The sequence below is a fragment of the Ranitomeya imitator genome, chromosome 1 (genome assembly GCF_032444005.1).
Source record: "Ranitomeya imitator isolate aRanImi1 chromosome 1, aRanImi1.pri, whole genome shotgun sequence".
NCBI lineage: Eukaryota > Metazoa > Chordata > Amphibia > Anura > Dendrobatidae > Ranitomeya > Ranitomeya imitator.
In genome coordinates, this window is record NC_091282.1 from 868,760,503 (window position 1) to 868,785,255 (window position 24,753).

A 24,753-nucleotide genomic window follows, 5' to 3' on the forward strand; every position below is an offset into this window, starting at 1 on the left:
TTAAAGGAGGTACTTAAAATAAATTTAAAAAAATTCCAGTGAGAGGAGGTCCTCTTTAACCCCATAATGAATTCCGATACGCCCTTTAACGGCGGCAGTTAAGGGTACTTATTACGCAGCACCGCTTTTTAACAGTTCTGAGAAATATGGTTATAGCGCCCCCCAGCGTCTGAAAATTTCCGGGGTCTCGGCTACACAGGGAGAACATGATTTGGGTCGGTTTTTACCGTCCCCCGTCTCGTAACGGTGATCGCAAAAAAAAAGGGCACATTTCCCATTCAGTTACCTCTTTTCTGACATGATCTAGCATACCAGAGGAAAGAGAAATGGGGTCCCCTGAGGAACCCCCCCCCCCCCACCCCAGTACCTCCAGTATCCCTGGACTCCTCCAGCTCTGTCCCCTGGGCCTCAGCGTCTTCTTCCTGCCTGCCGAGATCTGCTGGCCGGCAACCCTATCACAGTGATCAAAATAAAAAATAGTAAATCAAATCCCCCTTTATCGCCCCCCTTGTGTAAATAACAATAAAATAAAAAAATGTATTTTTTTCCGCTGGGGCGTTGGTTGGTGCTAGGGTTTGGGATGGGGCTAGGCTTGAGGCTGGGGTTTGGGATGGGGCTAGGCTTGAGGCTAGGGGTTGTGTTTAGGTTTGGGGCTAGGGTTTGGGTTGGGGCTAGGGGTTTGGGTTTGGTTAGGGGTTTGGGTTTGGTTAGGGTTGGGGCTAGGGCTTGGATTGGCTTGGGTTGGAGCTAGGATTAGGGTTTGGGTTGGAGCTAGGATTAGGGTTTTGGTTGGGGCTAGGATTAGGATTTGGGTTGGGGCTAGGGTTGGGGTTGTGGTTTGGGCTGGGGCTAGGGTTTGGGTTGGGGCTAGGGTTAAAGTTGGGATTAGTTTTAGGGTTAGGGCTGGGGCTAGGATTAGTTCTAGGATTTGGGTTGGGTTAGGAATTGGGTTGGGGCTAGGGTTAGAGTTGGGGCTAGGGTTTGGTTTAGGATAGGGTTTGAGTTGGCTAGGATTGGGGTTGTGGTTTGGGTTGGAGATAGAGTTAAAGCTGGGGTTAGTTTTGGGGTTAGGGCTAGGATTAGTTGCAGGATTTGGGTTCGGGTTAGGGTTGGTTAGGGTTAGGGATTGGGTTGGGGTTGGGGCTAGAGTTGGAGTTGGGGCTAGAGTTGGGGATGGAGTTGATAGGATTGGGGTTGGGGCTAGGGTTGAGGTTAGGGTTATGGTTGTCATAACCCCCCCGCCTCCCCCCCCCCCCCCCCCCCAACTCACTTCAAATGTGAGGTGGTCCCTTAAAAAAAAATGGTTTTGTAAATTTTGTTGCAAAAAATTGTTTGATAAATTGTGCTGATGTAAAGTACACAAGTAAACATGTGGGAAATGTTATTTACTAACTATTTTGGGCAATAGGACTCTCTGATTTAAGGGCACAAAAATTAAAACTTAAAAAATTTCAAAATTGTCGACATTTTTGCCAAATTTCCGTTGTTTTTTTTTTTTTTTTTTCATAAACGCAAGTCATATAGAATAAATTTTACCACTAACATGAAGTACAATATGTCACGAAAAAACAACCTCAGACTCTGTGGGATCCGTTGAAGCGTTCCAGAGCTATAACCTCATAAAGTGACAGTGGTCAAAATGGTAAAAATTGGCTTGGTCATTATGGACAAAATTGTCTGTCACTAAGGAGTTAAGGCCACGGTTATTTTCATATCTGCATCAGAGGCTCAGTTTTATTCCATTCTGTCTCTATATAGCAGTAAGTTCTATAGGAAAAATTCCCAGCAACAGATGTATCCTTACATTATTTACGTCTGCTCCCTGACATATCTAAAAGCATGGTTGCATTTATATGATCAATAGTACGGTAATTAAAGTGCCACTTTTCAAATCATTTTATAGATTAGGGCCATTTTCTATTAGCCAAAGCAGAAAACTACTGCAAAAGACAATTTAACCCTTTAGGGTATGTGAACACGTTGAATATTTGCTTGCAGAAATTTCTGCAAGGTTTCTTCATCTCTTGGCAGCAAAAACGATGTGGCAAAAAAGTTTGGTTTTCTTGCATTTTTGCATGTGGTTTTTATGCCTTTTCGTACAGCAATGAATACATCTGCCGCTGACAACAAGCCCTAGGTTTAGTAATGAAGAGGTGCCAGCCAGACACCCTCTATTACTAAACCCCTAAGTAAAGAGTTCAATAAACACACACCGAGAATATAGAATCGTAGCATGCTTCGATTGTCCTCGTATATCGGACGAGACTCACCAATGCAAGTCAATGGGTGTGTGAAAAAAAAATAAATTGCACATCACTTTGACCATGCGAGTGGCGTCCCGACAAAATAGAATAGATATATACACATAGAATAGATGTCAGTCACATATATATATATATTTTAACCCTCTCAGCTTATACTCGAGTCATTGTCAGCGGGGTGGGGGGGTTGGTCGGCGGGGGAGCGACGCGGTGACATACTCACCTGCTCCCGGCGCTGTCCCTGCATGTCCCATGGTCTCCGGGCAGCTCTTCCTGTGTTCAGCGGTCACGTGGTACTGCTCATTAATGTAATGAATATGGACGCATATTCATTACTGTAATGAGCGGTACGTGACCGCTGAACACCGGAAGATGCAGCCGGCTCCCGGAGACCATCTGGCAGTGGGACGCTGCCAGCGACTGCGCCGGGAACAGGTGAGTATATCGGGGAGGTGAGCATTGTTCGATAGTCTCCTTCCTCGTTGTGCCACTCTGTCTTCCATCCTCTGCACTGTTCAGGTCAGAGGGCGCGATAACGTGATTAGTATGCGCGCCGCCCTCTGCCTGAATAGTCAGTGCAGAGGATGGAAGACGGAGCGGCGCGTGGAACGAGGAAGGTGACTATCGCAAGTGCCGGGGGCCTGAGCGAAGAGAGGTGAGTATGTGATTTTTTTTATTTTAATCGCAGCAACACCAAATTGGGCAAATGTGTGGAGCATCTTATGGGGCCACAATGTATGGAGCATCGTATAGGGCCACAATGTATGGAGCATCTCATGGGGCCATAATGTATGGAGCATCATAAGGGGCCACAATATGTGGAGCATCTCATGGGGCCATAATGTGTGGAGCATCTCATGGGGCCATAATGTGTGGAGTATCTTATGGGGCCATAATGTGTGGAGCATCTTATGGAGCTATAATGTGTGGAGCATCTTATGGAGCCATAATGTGTGGAGCATCTTATGGAGCCATAATATGTGGAGCATCTCATGGGGCCATAATGTGTGGAGCATCTTATGGAGCCATAATGTGTGGAGCATCTTATGGAGCCATAATGTGTGGAGCATCTCATGGGGCCATAATGTGTGGAGCATCTCATGGGGCCATAATGTATGGAGCATCTCATGGGGCCATAATGTATGGAGCATATTATGGGGCATAATGTGTGGGGCATCTTATGGGGCACAATGTGCGGAGCATCTTATGGGGCCATTATTAACCTTTGTGCAGTATTATATGGGGAATATTTTAATATGGAGCATTATATGGGGCGTATTTTGTATGGAGCATCTTATGGGGCCCATCATGAACAGTATGGAGCTTTATATGGGGCTCCTGATTCAATATAGTTATTCAAAAACACTTAACCTACTGATGTCTCAATTAATTTTACTTTTATTGGTATCTATTTTTATTTTTGACATTTACCGGTAGCTGCTGCATTTTCCACCGTAGGCTTATACTCAAGTCAATAAGTTATCCCAGTTTTTTGTGGCAAAATTAGGGGGGTTGGCTTATAGTCGAGTATATACGGTAGTACAGTGCATTTGCTGCTTGAAATGGGGGATCCCCCCCAAAAAAAAATGACATGGGGCCCCTTATATTTAATAACCAGCAAAAACTAGGCAGACAGCTGTGGGCTGATATTAATTGCCCGGAAAGGGGCCATGGCCCCATCCCAGACCAAAAACATTAGCTCTTAGCAGCCCCAGAAAAGCTGCATCCAAATCTTATAGTTCGCTTCGCTCTTCCCATTTGCCCTGGTGCCGTGGCAAGTGGGGTGATAGTTGGGGGGTTGTCACCTTTGCATTGTCAGCTGACATCAAGCCCAGAGGTTAGTAATGAAGAAGTGACTATAAGAGGCCTTCATTACTAATCCCAAAGTGATATTATAAAAACCACACCCAGAATAAAGTCCTTTAATTGAAATAATGACAAAATCCTTTATTGAATCTAAATTAAACCATGCTCACATCAACACCCATTCTGTAGAAGCCATGTTCTCCTGTAAATTAATTAAAATAATAAACAATACTCCTCACCTGTCCGAAGTGAAGAGATAATCCATAATGTCCCATGATGATCCTGATGACTTTGAGAGCAGTCACTGATGTGACTGCTCTCAAGGACAGCCGGCTACACACTGACACAGGAGGTAATCACTCCTACAGTTTCTAGCATTGAGCTGCGGTGGGAAAGTTCACCGTAGTTAATCAGCTGATGAGTCCCGGTGATCTCACTTACGGCACCTCTGCTGCTTGATAACTTTCTCATACAGCGATGCCACTTGTACATTCTACAAGTGATTTCAAATCGCCATGGGACAGTATGGATTATGGAGGATAGATGAGGTATATGGTGGTTTATTATTTTTTTCTATTTTCCAGGTGTCATTGGCATTAGGGAGTATGCGTTAAGGTGAGTATATGCTGTTTTTTTTTTTGTCAATATTTATTTCTTTTAACTTTTTTATTATTACTATTATTATTACACTTTGAGCACAGGCGCTGGCTGATGACTATGCCCATCAGCTGCTGCCTGCTCCCGCTGTAATGGGTGACAGTAGGCGTCCACTGATGGGAGTAGTAGTCTCTCCTCAGCCGGTGACATGCGGTATTCTTTTTACCACGGTTCAGTCACATCTGCGGGGTCACGCTGACATTTGACATCATGACTCTGCAGCGCTCTGACAGATGGTAACTATCTACATTCGGTAATGTTGCCACCGATTAGAGCCGCACACAGATGACAGCGTGAGAAACACCAATGGAAGCCTGTAAAAACACAAGCAAAAACTCAGCAAATCTGCAAACATTTTTATACCTCAGTTTTTTGCTGCGTATTTGACTGACTCAGTTGAAGTCAATGGATGAAAAACGCGGCAAAAACGCCCAAAGAATTCAAATGCTGTGGATTTAAAAGCGGTACAAATACGCAAAGCAAAATTACTGATCATATGCACAGCAATGCAGGATTCTCATTGACTTTGCTGGCATAAGGATTTTCTAGCCTTTTTGGGCCAATTCTATGAGAGAATTAATCACTCCAAAAATTCACCGTGTGCATGCAGCCTTAAAAGAAACATGATGGCTAGTCAATTGACATTTGGTAGTGTTATGATAACTTTGTAGGAGTTAGTAATGAATGCTTGTGTGCTTCCCTGGGGAATTGCAACTGATCATGATTGTCCCATCCCAGCAGCACCCCCTCTGTGATAAAAGCTCTTTATATTTTGTGTCATTGTTACTGTCCATTTCTAACCTAGTTATTTGTATTATATAGGTGTCAGCTGCGATGCATGTTTAAAAGGAAACTTCAGAGGCAGACGATACAAGTGCTTAATTTGCTATGACTACGACCTTTGTGCATCTTGCTATGAAAGTGGTGCAACAACAACAAGGCACACAACTGACCATCCAATGCAGTGCATATTAACAAGGGTAGACTTTGGTAAGAGTGCTTTTATTCCTATTTTTCACCATTGTTGGAAAACCTTGTGAATGCATTCTCTGGCCTGCTGATCCTTAATATTAGATGTGCTCAGTAAATTAGAATTTTTTTTTTATAATTGTCCCATAATAAATACTCCCTCTCCCTAAAAAAAAAAAAAAAAAAAAAAAAGAAAAAAAGAAAATAAGTTAATAAATAAACACTTTTCATTGTATTTTATTGAAAATGCATGCTAGTCTTTCCAACGTTATAGCCAAAATCGTGCTTAAAGGGGCTCTGAACTTTTGACTGCACTAGGCTGAACCTCCCATATCAATGACTATGGTGTTAAAGGGTTTTCCAGGCTAAACATAAATTTCTCCAGTCATTGTGCAGATTGTCGAATCCTGACTATGTGCATTATGCACACTGTCAAGATTCCAATCTATTGCCATCTTAAGCTATTTGGGGTAACTTACAAGCCAACTACCTTTTCATTCAATGTTCTTTGTAGAGAAGGGGATGAGAATCTACAAGTGCTTCTGACTAAATTAGAATATCATCAAAAAGTTAATTTATTTCCATTCTTCAATAAAAAAAAAAGTGAAACTCATGAGCCATTACAAACAGAGTGATCTATTTCAAGTGTTTATTTCTGTTAACTTTGATGATTATGCCTTACAGCCGATGAAAACCCAAGTCATTATCTCAGTAAGTTAGGAAGCCTTTGCAGGAGTTTCTTGTTAATTATTCTAAGTGTTTAAAAAGTTCCCTTAGTCTGTTTCAGTAGGCTCCACAATCATGAGGAAGACTGCTGACTTGACAGATGTCCGGAAGGCAGTCACTGAGACACTTCACAAAGAGGGTAAAGCCACAAAAGGTCATTGCTAAGATGAGACACCAGACCCAACAATGCAGACGAGCTGAAGGCTTCTATCAAAGCAACCTAGGCTTCCATAACACCTCATCAGTTCCATAGTCTGATAGTCACCATGCCACGTCGCATTGATGCAGTAATTGATGCAAAAGGAGCCCCGACCAAGTATTGACTGCATTTACTGTACATACATTTCAGTAGGCCAACATTTCAGATTCTAAAATCATTTTTCCAGCTGGTGTTATAAAGTATTCTAATTTACTGAGATAATGACTTTTGGGTTTTCATTGGCTGTAAGCCATAATCATCAACATTAACAGAAATAAACACTTGAAATAGATCACTCTGTAATGACTCTATATAACATGAGTTTCACTTTTTGCATTGAAGAACTGAATTAAAGTAACTTTTTGATATTCTAAATTAGTGAGAAGCACTTGTAGTTGCCATACTGCAAGCCATACTTGTGGTCAATCACTCAACAGATCAGTGTTTTGACAGTACATATAATACACGCCGTTGACATTTTGCCATCTGTATTCACTATGACTGCAGAAACTTGTGTTCAACCAGGAAAACACCGTTTAATAAGGGTATGTTCACACGTGGTGGTTTTGCTTCGGTTTTTTTCTTCTTTTTAATACAAATTTTTAGCTAAGTTTTAAAGTACCAGTATAATTTGAGATTTCAGAAATCTTATGCACACAGCTTGTTTTTTTTGTCCTCAGTATTTTGTGCTTTGCTTGATTTTTGCAGAATAGAGCATGTCACTTCATTCAGCGTTTTACGGATGTTGAAATAACGCAGGTATCAGATTTCGCTGTATTTTTTGTGACAAAACCTTGTGAAGTAGAATGATTTTTTTTGGTCACTATACTTTGAGTATGCACAAAAGACAAATTTGCAGCAAAAAGCAAGCAAAACCTGCAAAAATGCCACATGTGAATATACCCTGTTATGGAGTACAGTTTTTAGGGTATATGCACACGTTTCAGATTTGCCTCTGGAATTTTTTGTGCGGATTCTGCATCTCTTGTCAGAAAACACAGATGCAGATTTGATGCGTTTTTCCTGCAGTTTTCCTGCAGATTTTCTGCGGATTTCATGTGTTTTTTCCCCTGCGGATTTCTATCATGGAATGGGTCCAGAAACACTGCAGATCTGCACAAAAGTGACATGCTCCTTTCCGTGCGGATTTTTCCGCACCATTAGCACAGCATTTTTTTTTTTTTGCCATTGATTTACATTGTACTGTAAATCACTTGCAGATCTGCAGCGTTTCTGCGCGGAAAAAAACGCTGCAGTTCTGCAGGAAATCTGCAACGTGTGCACATAGCCTTAATGTGTCACTATTTTACAGAGATATCACAGATTGATGCTGCGAACAGATTCTGATGTGTGCAGTCCTGGCCAAAAGTTTTGAGTGGATCAGATTTTGGATTTGATTTCACAAAAATTGCAGCTTCAGTGTTTTTCAATCTTTTGTATTTTAAGTTTCTAAACTTTTAACGACTAATTAAGTTTATGCACAAACTCAATACTTAGTGTTGACTCTTAGGCTATGTGCCCCCTTGCGAATTGGTGTGCGGATTTTTCGCACTGTTTTTGCAAAATCCGCAGGTAAACCGCGGATTTCACCTGTGGTTTTACACCTGCGGATTCCTATTGAGGAGCAGGTGTAAACAGCTGTGGAATCTGCACAAAGAATTGACATGCTGCGGAAAATACAACGCAGCGTTTCTGCACATTTTTTTTCTGCAGCATGTGCACTGCGGATTTTTTTCCACATACGTTTACATGGTACTGTGCAACGCATGGAAAACAGCTGCAGATCCGCAGTGTCAAATCCGCTGCGGATCTGCAGCCAAATCCGCAACGTGTGCACATAGCTTTAGGCCATGTTCACACAGTGCGTTTTTTACCGCGGAACCGCGGCGGTTTTGCCGCTGCGGTTCCGCAGCTGTTTTCCATGCAGGGTACAGTACACTGTACCCTATGGAAAACAGGACACACTGTGCACATGGTCCGGAAATTGTAAAAAAAAAGACGCGCTGAATAGCTCCCGGAAAAAAGAAGGAGCATGTCAATTCTTTTTCCGGAGCCGCAGCGGTTCTGCACCCATAGACCTCCATTGTGAGGTCAAAATCGCAGTAAAACCCGCAGATCAAAAATATATCTGCGGGTTTTACTGCGGTTTGATGTGCAGAACCGCTGCAGCAGGAAGTGCGGGGAGCGGGCGGAAGTGCGTGGGCGGAGTGTGGCTGCCCCCCCCGTGTTCCGATCCCGCCCCCCCGTGCTCCGATGCCCCCCCCAGTGCTCCGATGCCCCCCCCCAGTGCTCCGATGCCCCCCCCGTGCCCTAATCTCCCCCCCTTATACTCACCCGGCGTCCCGGTGTCCGTCCGGCCGTCTTCTCCCTGGGCGCCGCCATCTTGCAAAATGGCGGGCGCATGCGCAGTGCGCCCGCCGAATCTGCCGGCCGGCAGATTCGTTCCAAAGTGCATTTTGATCACTGAGATATAACCTATCTCAGTGATCAAAATAAAAAAATAGTAAATGACACCCCCCCCACTTTGTCACCCCCATAGGTAGGGACAATAAAAAAAAATAAAGAATTTTTTTTTTTTTTTTTTTTCACTAAGGTTAGAATAGGGTTAGGGGTAGGGTTAGGGGTAGGGTTAGGGTTAGGGGTAGGGGTAGGGTTAGGGGTAGGGTTAGGGGTAGGGTTAGGGGTAGGGTTAGGGTTAGGGGTAGGGTTAGGGGTAGGGGTAGGGTTAGGGTATTTTCAGCCATTTTAACCCTAAAAAAATTCCTAGAAAACACACAGACTCTGGCTAGAAAACTGCATCAAAAAACGCATCAAAAAACGCATCAAAAACGGACCAAAAAAGGACCAAAAAAAGGACCTGCGTTTTCTGCCAAGAGCTGCAGTTTTTTAAAAAACAGTCAGGAAAAAAAAAGGATGGAAATCCTGAACGTGTGAACATACCCTTATTCTTTAAGACTTTTGCAATTTGCCCTGGCATGCTGGATATCAGATGACAACCTATTCTTGTCAGTGTTTGGCGTCTATTACAATTTCTGTGTTTTTGCAGCAATGGGCCCAACATTTATTTATTTTTTTTCTTCCCACCGAGCACTTTTACCTTTGGCATGGGTCTTAATCATGCTAGAATTAGCATTGTTCATTACCAAATTGCTCCTGGATTGATGGGAGAAGTTTCTCTTGGAGGATGTTTAGATGGCATTCTTTATTCATGGCTCCATTCTTAAGCAAAATTGTGAGTGAGCTCAACCCCACACATGAATGGTCTCAGGAGGTTTTACCGTTGACATGACACAGGACTCACGGTAGTGCTCTCCTTTTCTTTTCTGAACAAACACTCTGAAGGAGCTTCATCAGAGCAAATATGTTTTACACCAGTCCTGTGCAGTTTAATCCCTATACTTCATGCAGAATATAATTTTGTCCTTGATGTTTTTTCTTGGAGAGAAGGGCCTTCTTTACTGTCCTCTTGAAACCAGACCAGCCTCCAATAGCCTTTGTCTCCCTGTGCATGCAGATACTCTGACACCTGCCTGCTGCCATTCTGGGGCAAGCACTGCACTGGTGTTGAATCTATCCGTATCTGAAGGAAACTGTCATGGCACCTGCTAGACTTTCTTGGAAGCCCCGAAGTAGTCCTTACATGTGTTCAACCTCTCTCCTTGAATGGCGTTTTTGTGATTTAAGTTAATTTTCATGGCAAGGACCGTGCAATTTTTTTGCAGTTCATCTGATCACTTGTAACAACAATCTAGAGCTAATACAAATAAATTACCACTGTAAAAACGGAAGCAGAAAACTGTGAAAAGCAAAATTTGTGTTCGCATTGTAACTTTTGGCCTTGACTGTGTGTGTCTTTGACTAGACTCTTCAGCAAAGAGAATTGTGACATCTTCACTCCAATTTCACGAGTTTCTCTTGAATCTATTTTTTTTTTTTTTTCGTGGGGTATAGTAATGTTTCTCGGATACAATTTCTTTGTTGCAGGACAATTTATGTGAGAAACGACCCACTGCTTGACAGCCTTATGGGCAATATCTGTAGTTAGGTGGGAACATCTCAAATATGAAACCAATATATTCTGTGGCAATCTAAATTATGACTGCTTCCTGTTCAAAGTTCATTTTCAGCAGCAGATATCTATTTTCTTCACAGATTTATACTATGGTGGGGAAGCTTTCTCAGTAGAGCAGCCACAATCTTTTACTTGTCCTTATTGTGGTAAAATGGGTTATACTGAGACCTCTCTACAAGAGCATGTGACTTCAGAGCACGCAGAAACCTCAACAGAAGTGGTAAGTAGATGCAGTATTATCCTAAATCAAAGCATATCCTAGCACTGATTCCATTATTTTATTAGATTTTTTTTTTATTAACTGAATTTTTATTATATTTTTAAAAAAAAATTACAGAATAACACCTTAGAGTTCAAAATATTAGCACACAAGTTGCATATTTTGACTTAATAATCAGTAACAATGAGTAAACTGAACAATGAAAAGTTCACATTTTACAATTAAATGTGGATTATACCCGGACCGGACAAGACAGTGATACAGAAGGAAGAAAGAGAAGAATTGAAGAGCAGTTCTGGTTAGACACCTACTACATACTTTAAGTAACCATGTACTTTAAAATTCCCTTTGTACCCAATATGTGTCCAAAGGGGCTCAGATCGCATCAAAGCTCACTGTTGTGCTATTTATTACGGCTGTGAGATATTCCGTACTTGGCACATCCTGTATAGACGTTAGTAACTTTGTATTTGATGGAGGTAGAGTCAATCTCCACTTATACACAATCGGACACCTAGCAGCACTGGTCATGTGAAGTTAAAGTTGTTGGTCTTTAAAACAGCGGGATATTAAGTAGATAAAATTTAGGATCAAGGGTACTCGGAGACAAATGACTTTTTTGAACAGCTGACATGTGCCTGCAATAGCCGCGGGTGAAATTGCGTTCCATCTGCGCCTATTAATTAGTTAGATGTCGCTGTCAAACTGACAGCGGCTTTTAACGCGTGCTTCCAGCCATCGGACGGGGAATACTCACACTGCTGACTCCCGTCACATGATCGGGGGTCATCGGTGCGTCGGCATGACAAGCAGAGACCTCTATGATTGTTGATACCGGATTGCTATCAGCGCCACCCTGTGCGCTCATAGCAATGCACTAATTCTACTGCATAGAGGCGCCTGGCGGTGGAACGAGGATAGGTGAATATCGCGCAATGCTGCTCACCCTCCCCATTACTCACCTGTTCCCGGTGCGGTCCCTGGCAGCTTCCCTGATGGTCTTCTCCAGGCGCTGACAGCTTCTTCCAGCGTTGTGCGGTCACCGGTACGTCTCATTACAGTAATGAATATGCAGCTCCACCCCTATGGGAGTGGAGTCGAGTCCATATTCATTACCGTAATGAGCGGTACCACGTGACTGCTCAATGCTGCAAGAAGCTGTCAGCGCCCGGAGACCATCAGAGATGCAGGGACCATGCCAGGAGCAGGTGAGTATGATGTGACAGCTGCCCCTCCCCCTCCGACCCTGGGACAATGACTCGAGTATAAGCCAAGAGGGGCACTTTCAGCCTAAAAAAAATGGGCTGAAAATCTCGACTTATTCTCAAGTATATACGGTAACTACAGGATTAGTAATGGGTAAGCATCTTATAGGTGCCTCTCTATTATGAAGCCTTGGGCTTGATGTCACTAGACAATACAAAGGTGACGTCAACCCCACAAACATTGACCCCACTTGCCACCACCACAGGGCAAGTGGGAAGAGCCAGGTAAAGCGCCAGAATTTGTGCATCTAAGGCTACTTTCACACTAGCGTCGGTACGGGCCCGTCGCAGTGCGTCGGGCTGACGTACCGACGCATGCTGTGAAGTAAAAGCACAACGGGGGCAGCGGATGCAATTTTACAACGCATCCGCTGCCCCATTGTAAGGTCCGGGGAGGAGGGGGCGGAGTTCCAGCCGCACATGTGCGGTCGGAAAAAGCAGACCCGACGGACTGCAAAAACACTTCGCATCCGTCGCACGATGGATGCCAGGTGTGGCAATCTGTCGCAATGCGTCACTAAGGAAAGTCTATGGAGAAAAAAATGCATCCTGCAGGTAACTTTGCAGGATGTGTTTTTTCTTCAAAACGACGCATTGTGACGTGCATCGAACGACGCTAGTGTGAAAGTAACCTAATAGATGGGCCTTTTCTGGGGAGCTGCGGGCTGCTATTTTTTAAGCTGGGGGTGACCAATATCCATGGCTCCATACCAGCCCGAGAATACCAGCTCCCAGCTGTCTGCTTTAGCTGGGTTGTTTGTCAAAAATGGGAGGGGGGCCATGCCTTTATTTATTTTTTTTAAATTATTTAAATAATTAAAAAAAACCTTGTGGGGACCCCACTAGTCTTGATAATCAGCCTTGCTAACACTGGCAGCTGAGGGTTGTATCCCGCAGCTGTCTGTTTTGCCTGGTGTAGTTATCAACAGCATAGTGGAACCCACGCCATTTTCTTCTTAAAATTATTTATTTAGAGCTCAGGCGTTTGCTCACGCTGTTATTAGCGGCAGCAGGTGTAAGCTGATGGGAGTAGTAGTCCCATCAGCTGACGCCAGTGACCAGAAGTAACTTTTTTATCTCTGGTCACAGCTTCAGGCTCACACTGCCATTTGACAGCGTGGGAACCACGCCTGTCTGACCAGAAGTAATGATTTTACTGCCAATCAAAGGCAGTGTTTGCAATGCTGTCATGCACATGACGGCGTGAGAAACACCCGATGTTCGGGGTGCCAAACCCGAATAGTGACACTGACTTCCTGAAGTCAGTGTTCGGGGTCCGTGCCTGAACAATAGATGTTTACTTTATTGTTCAGGTTCGCCCATCTCTTTCCATGTAGAAAATGCTCCAAGAGTGAACCAGACAGGAATATGGTGTAAGTGAGTTGGTCAATAGTATAAACATCTAGCCCACCCCTGATTTTACTAGTTAGAATTTGATTCTTGATTTTATGCCTTTTAGAGGCTCAGATGAATTGGAGAATAGATGGCCATAGGCGTCTTAGTTCCCTAGGGAACTTGAAGGAGTAAATCTTCAAATAATATAGAAGCTTAGGAACTACTCTATGGTAATTTTACCTGAAGAGATTCTCCCAACCATAGAGTTTGTTGATTTACTGAAGGTACGGTAGTTACCGTAAGTTGATAGAATGATTTATACCTGGAAGTTAGTTGAATCTCCCAGATATTTTGTTCTATTTTCATTAACGAGTGTAATGATGTGTTAGAGACATTGGGAGGGCCTGATTCCATTATTTTATCTGAGCAGTCACATTGTAAACTCTTCAGTTACATTGGTTTCTACTCTACTACTAGATATTAAAATCTTATAAGTAAATTATTATAAGTGTAGCAAACTCTGGCTTTGTTCACATCACAGTGACTTTGTCTGCATCAATACAGTAAATGACTCTTTCAGCACATACGCCCAAATCCCATCTTCCAGGGCTGCAGAAGTAATTCCTGACAGTCAGGTAAAATATGATGTGAACGTGGCTTAACTCTGTACAATTACTGTAGGTGTTGTAAGAAAGATGGAGTATGATTGCTGATTGTTTTTTGTCTGAGTAAACATGGGTAACTGGCAACAAAGGACCTGTTTATATTCACTTGCACAATAATTTGTTTTACTATAGATCTGTCATCTGAAAAGTGACCTTTTTTTTTTAAGTCAATGTTTATCTTTGCAGATTTGCCCAATTTGTGCAGCATTACCAGGAGGAGATCCAAATCACGTCACAGATGATTTTGCTGCCCACCTTACACTTGAACACAGAGCTCCCAGGGATCTAATATCCTTTTCTTAATATATGCATAGTGCTCTAAAATTTTATAGGTCGATATGTTTTGTTTGTTTAAAAAATTATCAGAAATTTGGGAGAATTTTTTTTTTTTAAATTCGCTTCTTTCAAACTTTTGGAGCGCCCCCAGACGCAGGGCCGTGGGGTACTCGGTACCGGTCCTCTCTGTCTCGGTCCTGGGGTTGTAACGGTGGCTGAACCCGGTCCGTGACCCTGCTAAGGGGCGTCCAATGAAAGATGATGAAAGTTTGTCAAGTGTTCGTGACTCCACCTGTTGTATTCGGTCAGGGTGACCGACGCTGCCTGGGGGTCCACTGGGGTGATGTTATGGCAGCTAGATGGCATACCTTCCCACAGGTGAAGTGCTTCCTTGTAGTGTAAGTCAGGGGTGTCAAACTGCATTCCTCGAGGGCTGCAAACAGGTCATGTTTTCAGGATTTCCTTGTACTCCACAGGTGATAATTTAATCACCAACTCATTATTTGTGTAGGTGATTAAATTATCACCTGTGCAGTACAAGGAAATCCTGAAAACATGACCTGTTTGCAGCCCTCGAGGAATGCAGTTTGACACCCCTGGTGTAGATGGTGATGATGTGAGGCACAGTTAATAACGAGGACACAGGGTTGCAGTCTCTTTACCTTTTTACTGAAAACTTCGGGATCCACAATCCAGAGCACTGCTAACAAAGCTGGCTGAGACCGGTCGGTCCGAAGGCACATCCAGATTTCCCTTTGCAGGTGGAATCAGTGCCTACCTACTAGCGCCTGTGTGTTGTAGTCCTTGTCTGCTGAGCACCACGGGATAGTCCTCACAACTGTCGTATTGGTTCTCTCTCTCTCCGTCCCCCAGTTTATCTGGCTAGGACGCACCCGTATGACAGGTAGGCCTGGAGTTATTCTGGGACCCTAGAGACGCCCCTCTCCCGCGATTGCCTCCTATGTCTGCTTAGGTGATTTAGGTGAGACGGGCCAACCTATAATTAACTGTCCTGCCGCTTTTTGAAGTAATGCTTGAAGTCGGTTACTTCCTCGGCGTTCCGGCCACCGGCTACGCGCCTCAGTAGGATGTTGCCGATCTCGAGGCACGACTTTTATTGATTCTATCGACTTTGTGCTGTGATCTCGTTTCTCACTTCTCCACAATATACTTCGCTTCGTGGCCTTCCTAAGGATGCCGCCGCAAGGTAGTGCAGGCACGGCTCCGTAACGATCTGTCCTTTCTGCTAGGTCCCTGCCAGGAACGCACCCCTGACAGGTCCTCCCTGGAGCTCTCCCAGGCTGCTTTCTGACTAACTTCCTATCCAACCCCGTGTTTTACCCAAGTGTGAGGAGTGGCCTAATACATAGAGCCCTTTGCTCCCCCTGGTGGCCGGAGTGTAAAGTGTAATGTGTGACTGTGATACCTGGTCAGGTGAACTCCTTTAGTGCAATCAGACATAACATCACTCCCCTTAGTGGCAGAGCGACATTACTGCAACGACCAGGACTCTGGGGGGCTGCACTTTGAATGATTATCCCTTTCCAGATAGTTATACCACAGCAAAACATTAATAAATAACATTTTGAACATATCTGCTTAACATCCGCACCGTTTGTAAAATGCTATTTTATTTTGTTAGCCTTTTTAGGAGGTTTAAAAATGTAATAGTAATTTTTTTTCAAGGAAATTTGCAAAAAAAATTTTTTTTTGAGGGACCTCTTCAGGTTTGAAATGACTTTGGGGGTCTTATATATTGGGAAAATCCCCGAAAGTGATGCCATTTTAAAAATGGCACCCAGCAAAGCGACTTGACAGGAATGAAAATGTGTTTTTTTTTTTTACCACCGAAATGTCTCATTTCTGAACAGGTTACTATAGTCGGCTGACTATAATGTCGCTATTTGGCCGTTAATTGCCATGGCAAACATCAGGACCACACAATCATGATCTCAGGGTGCTGATGGGGTTTAAGAGGAAGCCCCCCCCCACATGCTTTGTAAACCCTTTACGTGATGTAGTCACTATTGAAAGCAGTTTTTAAGAGGTTAAACAGATATGGACGGTGACAACACTGATCGTGGCTAATGCGGCAAGTTGTCAGCTATAGTGTACAGCCGACTGCTGCTGGATTGTCACCTATGTGGGGGGGATGCAAGTCTCTTATCTCAGGTCAGTAAAAAAGTAAGAAGACTTATTGGTGGTCATTAACAGGTTAAAACAAACTGAACTGGGATGGGAGATTTCTGCAACTTGTAAATCCACTTTAATGCTACGATATGATATGTGTGAACAATGATCTTTCATCTTGTGTATTAAGATTGCAAATGCAGAAAATGAACCAAGTTTGTTAATGTACTTTTTTGGGATGCTGTTTCATATTTATTGCTTCCCTTAACTGTTTCTTATGATGAATCCAGTGGAGTTCGACACGTACGAAGGATGTTTCACCCCGGCCGAGGGTTGGGTGGTCCACGAGCTCGCAGATCAAACATGCACTTTACTAGCAGTTCCACTGGAGGGCTTTCATCCTCACAGAGCTCTTACTCACCAAGCAATAGGGAAGCCATGGATCCTATAGCTGGTATGTTACATATGTTGGAAATCCTATACATTGTCAACAAAAACAAATCTAGCGATTAATGTGTTGTGATGCAGGACATTGCTTTATTGAGAACACGTAGAAGATGGACACAATTGTAGCACATTTTGCTGTTCCATATCTAAATATATATATTACAGAGAGAGAGTTAACCCCTTCCCGACCTTTGACGCCACGCAGGCGTCATGAAAGTCTGTGCCAATCCGACCCATGACGCCTATGTGGCGTCATGGAAAGATCGCGACCCTGCAGATCGGGTGAAAGGGTTAACTCCAATTCCACCTGATCTGCAGGGACAGGGGGAGTGGTAGTACAGCCCGGGGGTGTGTGTGTGTAAGGGGGTGGCTTCACCCACAACTTACACCCCCCCCGTGGCTACGATCGCTCTGATTGGCAGTTTCACTTTCAACAGCCAATCAGAGCGATTTGTAATATTTCACCTATTAAAACTGGTGAAATATTACGATCCAGCCATGGCTGATGCTGCAATATCACTGAAACACTGATGTGCCCCCACCCCACCGATCGCCCCCCCAAGCCACCGATCTGTTCTGTACACAGTGCTCCGCTCCTCTCCGTCCTCCTGTCCGCTTCCCCCCGTGCTCCAACCCCCCTGCACTTCGATCCCCCCCCCCCCCCCCCGTGCTCCAATCCCCCCTGCGCTCCGATCCACCCTCCCCATGCTCCGACCCCCCCCCCACCCCATCATACTTACCGAGCCTCCCGGGATCTGTCCGTCTTCTCCATGGGAGCCGCCATCTTCCGGCCGGCAGATTCGTTCCAATGTGCATTTTGATCACTGTGATAGGTTTTATCACAGTGATCAAAATAAAAAAATAGTAATTGACCGTCACCCCCATAGGTAGGGACAATAATAAAATAAAGAATTTTTTTATTTTTTTTCCACTGTTAGAATTAGGGTTAGGGTTTCGATATGTGCACACGTATCCTGGTCCTCTGCGGATTTTTCCGCTGCGCATTTCACTGCGGTTTTACAACTGCGATTTTCTATTGGAGCAGTTGTAAAACCGCTGCGGAATCCGCAGAAAGAAGTGACATACTGCGGAATGTAAACCGCTGCGTTTCCGTGCAGTTTTTCTGCAGGTTGTGTACAACGATTTTTGTTTCCCATAGGTTTACATTGAACTGTAAACTCATGGGAAACTGCTGCGGATCCGCAGCGTTTTCCGCAGCGTGTGCACATACCTTTAGAATTAGGCTATGTGCACACGGTGCAGATTTGGCTGCGGATCTGCAGCGGATTGGCAGCTGCGGATTCGCAGCAGTGTTCCATCAGGTTTACAGTTCCATGTAAACCTATGGAAAACCAAATCCGCTGTGCCCATGGTGCGGAAAACACCGCGCGGAAACGCTGCGTTGTATTTTCCGCAGCATGTCAATTCTTTGTGCGGATTCCGCAGCGTTTTACACCTGTTCCTCAATAGGAATCCGTAGGTGAAATCCGCACAAACACTGGAAATCCGCGGTTAATCCGCAGGTAAAACGCAGTGCCTTTTACGCGCGGATTTTTCAAAAATGGTGCTGAAAAATCTCACACGAATCCGCAACGTGGGCACATAGCCTTAGGGTTGGAATTAGGGTTGTGGCTAGGGTTGTGATTAGGGTTATGGCTACAGTTGGGATTAGGGTTAGGGGCGTGGGGGGGTTAGTGTTGGAGGTAGAATTGAGGGGTTTCCACTGTTTAGGCACATCAGGGGTCTCCAAAAGCAACATGGCGCCACCATTGATTCCAGCCAATCTTGTATTCAAAAAGTCAAATGGTTTACCTCCACACATGTATCAGCGTACTCAGGAGAAACTGGACAACAAATTTTGGGGTCCAATTTCTCCTGTAACCCTTGGGAAAATAAAAAATTCTGGGCTGAAAAATTATTTTTGAGGAAAGAAAACGTATTTATTATTTTCACGGCTCTGCGTTATAAACTTCTGTGAAGCACTTGGGGGTTCAAAGTGCTCACCACATATCTAGATAAGTTCCTTTCGGGGTCTAGTTTCCAAAATGGGGTCACTTGTGGGGGGTTTCTACTGTTTAGCCACATCAGGGGCTCTGCAAACGCAACGTGACGCCCGCAGAGCATTCCATCAAAGTCTGCATTTCAAAACATCACTACTTCACTTCCGAGCCCCGGCATGTGCCCAAACAGTAGTTTACCCCCACATATGGGGTATCAGCGTACTCAGGAGAAACTGGACAACAACTTTTGGGGTCAAATTTCTCCTGTTACCCTTGGGAAAGTAAAAAATTGCAGGCTAAAAAATCATTTTTGAGGAAAGAAAAATTATTTTTTATTTTCATGGCTCTGCGTTATAAACTTCTGTGAAGCACCTGGGGGTTTAAAGTGCTCAATATGCATCTAGATAAGTTCCTTGAGGGGGTCTAGTTTCCAAAATGGGTCACTTGTGGGGGAGCTCCAATGTTTAGGCACACAGGGGCTCTCCAAACGCGACACGGTGTCCGCTAACAATTGGAGCTAATTTTCCATTCAAAAAGTCAAATGGCGCGCCTTCTCTTCCGAGCCCTGCCTTGTGCCCAAACAATGGTTTACCCCCACATATGAGGTATCGGCGTACTCGGGAGAAATTGTCCAACAAATTTTAGGATCCATTTTATCCTGTTGCCCATGTGAAAATGAAAAAATTGAGGCTAAAATAATTTTTTGGTGAAAAAAAAAGCACTTTTTCATTTTTACGGATCAATTTTTGAAGCACCTGGGGGTTTAAAGTGCTCACTATGCATCTAGATAAGTTCCTTGCGGCGTCTAGTTTCCAAAATGGGGTCACTTGTGGGGGAGCTCCAATCTTTAGGCACACGGGGGCTCCAAACATGACATGGTGTCTGCTAAAGAGTGGACCAAATTTTTCATTCAAAAAGTCAAATGGCGCTCCTTCCCTTCCAAGCCCTGCTGTGCGCCCAAACAGTGGTTTACCCCCACATATGGGGTATCCGCGTACTCAGGACAAATTGGACAACAACTTTCGTGGTTCAGTTTCTCCTTTTACCATTGGGAAAATAAAAAAATTGTTGCTAAAAGATCATTTTTGTGACTAAAAAGTGAAATGTTAATTTTTTCCTTCCATGTTGCTTCTGCTGCTGTGAAGCACCTAAAGGGTTAATAAACTTCTTGAATGTGGTTTTGTGCACCTTGAGGGGTGCAGTTTTTAGAATGGTGTCACTTTTGGGTATTTTCAGCCATATAGACCCCTCAAACTGACTTCAAATGTGAGGTGGTCCCTAAAAAAAAAAATGGTTTTGTAAATTTCGTTGTAAAAATGAGAAATCGCTGGTCAAATTTTAACCCTTATAACTTCCTAGCAAAAAAAACATTTTGTTTCCAAAATTGTGCTGATGTAAAGTATACATGTGGGAAATATTATTTATTAACTATTTTGTGTCACATAACTCTCTGTTTTAACAGAATAAAAATTCAAAATGTGAAAATTGCGAAATTTTCGCCAAATTTCCGTTTTTATCACAAATAAACGCAGAATTTATTGACCTAAATTTACCACTAACATGAAGCCCAATATGTCATGAAAAAACAATCTCAGAACCGCTAGGATCTGTTGAAGCGTTCCTGAGTTATTACCTCACAAAGGGACACTGGCCAGAATTGCCGAAAACGGCCAGGTCATTAAGGTCAAAATAGGCTGGGTCATGAAGGGGTTAAACAGTTTTCCTATATTTTCTGTATGGAAATATAGGAGCACTGTAGCCTCAGCTTTCAAAATATCTTCATCCTCACAGATGTCAAGATCTCTGCTTGCAGTGATTCAATAGGAATGTTTATTGTATACTTCCAGGAGATGAGAAGAATCTATCTTGATTTGATGAACACAGAGGTGCATGGCTCCTTACAAGACACAACTCAGAATAAGAATACACTGTACTTTAGTGCATTGTGCACCTTTTGTGTTCATCACATGACTAGGACAGATTTTTATGCACTGAAAGTAATTCTTCTACAACAGTGTTCCCCAAGTCCGGTCCTCAAGAGCCACCAACAGGTCATGTTTTCAGGATATCCTTAGTATTGCATAGGTGATAATTGCATCACCTGCACAGGCAAGCATTCACTGACCTGTGTAATACTAAGGAAATCCTCAAAACATGACCTGTTGGTGGCTCTTGAGGACCGGTGTTGGGGAACACTGTTCTACAAGGACAACAAGTAGAGCTCTTGCAGACTGTGATGTAGTGATAGAGAAAATAAAGCGGTCCATGGATAATTAACAGTTCCATCAGTATTCATTTATAGCTAATTGCATCTAATCTGATTACAGTCAGATTATCTTTTGTTACTCCACTTAGGTAATAAAGTAATCGTAAATAATTTTTTCCCCCCAGACAATGTCTTATAAAAAAAAAAAATAGTATAAGATCCACAAACATAATAACCGATACCAATGATAACCCATACTATAAAATAAGGGCTCTGGCGTCGGTAAGTCAAATCTCCGACTCTGACTTCCTCATACATGGCTCATGGTTTAAGTGATACATTTACTGTAGTAAAATGGTAACATCAGTCCTTGTATCACCATTGATACAATAATCAAGCTATTTAGATAGAACATAAAATATATTTATTGGAATATAACTTTAGAACACAAAAAACTTTTCAGAAATTGTAAATATGCAATACACTATGCAGCTAGTGGGGAAAAAAGTTTTCAACAAAAACTGCATAAGGCTAGGGTCACATTGCGTTTAACGTACTACGTTACACTGCGGCATAACGCGGTGTAACGTAGTTCGTTAACCCGCCATTGCCTGTAATGGTGAACGCATCGCTAGCGCACGCCCACATCGGGCGTGCGCTAGCGATGTGTTGTCATTTGAGTGACGGACCACGAACGCTGCTTGCAGCGTTCACGGTCCGTTCCTCGCTAGCGCAGATCGTGGATCTGCGCTAGCGGGATCGGCTAACGCGATCCCTTTTGTGACATTACGTTAGCGTAGTCCGTAGCGCTATGGGCTACGTTAGCGCAGTCCGTAGCGCTATGGGCTAGACGGACTGCCCTAACACAATGTGACCCTAGCCCAACACTTATGCAGTCTATAAATTTATTCTGAAACATAGTATGGCCTCCATCGGATCCTCGTTCATAGGTGACCTCAAATTTGATCTTATTATTTTAAGGCTAGAGAACAACCTCTCTACACTAACTTGGGTTGGAGGCAAAGCGGTAACCACATGGGCAACATCTCTAACAATTCCAGGCTATAAAGGAATTGCCTCATGCTGAGTCCGTTTTGATGAAAGGTTGAAGTCTTAAACTTCTCTGAGAGCAAGTGAAAAATTTTGGCTGAAAAATGGTCAATGTGTTTGCTATGGGAGTGAATCTTTCTCCCTTCGGCAACGCTTTGCTTTCTCCATGTCATCAAAATACCTTTCAAAATGAAACTCATCTGTTGAGGCTGAAGATATGGGAGCAGTAGCACTGGCAGGATCCAAGTCATCTTTCTCTTGGCAGTTCTGTAGCCCACTCATCCTAACTGCTACTTCAGTCAGAGGTTCTTTTCCTTTAGTAAGCTGTTGAATCATCCAGCAATATACGATGACTCGAGTCCACATAAACAGCTACCAGAAGATTTGTATTTTCTAATAGCAGTGTCTCTCTCCGTTTCATTAAAGCAGCAATGCCATCAGCGATTAAACCTCCTCTTTGGGACAAGCAAAACAGCAAGTTCTTCCACTCCTTTATGAAAATGCCAGTGGTTAAATCCTCAGCTTCTAGTTTTTTTAGTCACTGTGAATAGGTGATGAAGTAATTCCTTCAATTCAACTACCTGTGTCCATTGACCTTCATTTAGTGTTACTTGAGGGTTAGCTAGGTCTACAAGAAAGGGTTTTCTATTCAAGTAAGCACTCACAATTGCCCATTTTCCAGCATGTTTCTTCAAGATGGAATACATTTTGGGGATTCTGGCAGCAATAACTAATTTCCTCACTTCTAATACTTTCTCTTTCCAGAGAAACACCAAGTTTGCAGGCCATTTCTCCATTAACACCTTTACCTCCTCTCCCCACCCCCAAGGTAGTTTGCAAGTTAATGACCAGGCCAATTTACAATTCTGACCAGTGTCTCTTTGAGGTGATAACTCTGGAACGCTTCAATGGATCACACTGATTTTGAGATTTTCTTTGGGATGTGTTGTACTTCATGATAGTGGTAAAATTTCTTTGATATAACTTGAGTTTAATGGTAAAAATAATGAAAACTTGGCGAGAATTTTTCAGTTTTCAAAATTTGAATTCTTATGCCCTTAAATCAGAGTGATGTGTCGCACATAAAGTTACCGTATATACTCGAGTATAAAGGTACCGTCACACTAAGCGACGCTGCAGCGATACCGACAACGATCCGGATCGCTGCAGCGTCGCTGTTTGGTCGCTGGAGAGCTGTCACACAGACAGCTCTCCAGCGACCAACGATGCCGGTAACCAGGGTAAACATCGGGTTACTAAGCGCAGGGCCGCGCTTAGTAACCCGATGTTTACCCTGGTTACCATCCTAAAAGTAAAAAAAAACAAACACCACATACTTACCTACCGCTGTCTGTCCTCGGCGCTCTGCTTCTCTGGTCTGGCTGTGAGCACAGCGGCCGGAAAGCAGAGCGGTGACGTCACCGCTCTGCTTTCCGGCTGCCCGGCGCTCACAGCCAGAGCAGAGAAGCAGAGCGCCGAGGACAGACAGCGGAAGGTAAGTATGTAGTGTTTGTTTTTTTACTTTAACGATGGTAACCAGGGTAAACATCGGGTTACTAAGCGCGGCCCTGCGCTTAGTTACCCAATGTTTACCCTGGTTACCAGCGAAGACATCGCTGAATCGGTGTCACACACGCCGATTCAGCGATGTCTGCGGGGAGTCCAGCGACGAAATAAAGTTCTGGACTTTCTTCCCCGACCAGCGACAGCACAGCAGGGGCCTGATCGCTGCTGCCTGTCACACTGGACGATATCGCTAGCGAGGACGCTGCAACGTCACGGATCGCTAGCGATATCGTCTAGTGTGACGGTACCTTAAGTCTACCCAAGTATAAGCCGAGGCACCTAATTTTGCCATGGAAACCTGGGTAAGCTTTATTGACTCAAGTATAAGCCGGTCTCCTAATTGTATGCATGGTTCAGCGTCCTTCCCCTTGTGTGCATGGCTCGGCGTCCTTCCCCTTGTGTGCATGGCTCGGCGTCCTCCCCCTTGTGTGCATGGCTCGGCGTCCTCCCCCTTGTGTGCATGGCTCGGCGTCCTCCCCCTTGTGTGCATGGCTCGGCGTCCTCCCCCTTGTGTGCATGGCTCGGCGTCCTCCCACTTGTGTGCATGGCTCGGCGTCCTCCCCCTTGTGTGCATGGCTCGGCGTCCTCCCCCTTGTGTGCATGGCTCGGCGTCCTCCCCCTTGTGTGCATGGCTCGGCGTCCTCCCCCTTGTGTGCATGGCTCGGCGTCCTCCCCCTTGTGTGCATGGCTCGGCGTCCTCCCCCTTGTGTGCATGGCTCGGCGTCCTCCCCGTCATACTTGCCCTCCTCGCGCAATCGCTGCAAGTCTCTGCATCTCCGTTGTCCTTGCGTGGCAGCTCTTCCTGTGCTGAGCGTTCACTTGATACCACTCATTAAAGTAATGAATTTGCGCTGCACGCCTATGGGAGTGGAGACATGCATATTCATTACCTTAATGAGCAGT

At 44.1% G+C, this 24,753-nt stretch overlaps 1 protein-coding gene across 2 annotated transcripts in view; it reads left to right on the forward strand.

Moving 5' to 3' along the window:
- Positions 1–24,753, forward strand: part of KCMF1 (potassium channel modulatory factor 1) — a 140,986-nt gene that overhangs the window by 91,215 nt on the left and 25,018 nt on the right. The window contains exons 2-6 of one of the 2 annotated variants that reach the window (XM_069742679.1): positions 4,652–4,682; positions 5,547–5,714; positions 10,771–10,910; positions 14,362–14,463; positions 16,861–17,035. In XM_069742679.1, coding sequence (XP_069598780.1) covers positions 5,684–5,714; positions 10,771–10,910; positions 14,362–14,463; positions 16,861–17,035 — 448 coding nt within the window. In that variant the 5' untranslated portion in view covers positions 4,652–4,682; positions 5,547–5,683. The remainder of the gene's footprint in view (positions 1–4,651; positions 4,683–5,546; positions 5,715–10,770; positions 10,911–14,361; positions 14,464–16,860; positions 17,036–24,753) is intronic. The other variant, XM_069742669.1, reaches the window with a different exon arrangement.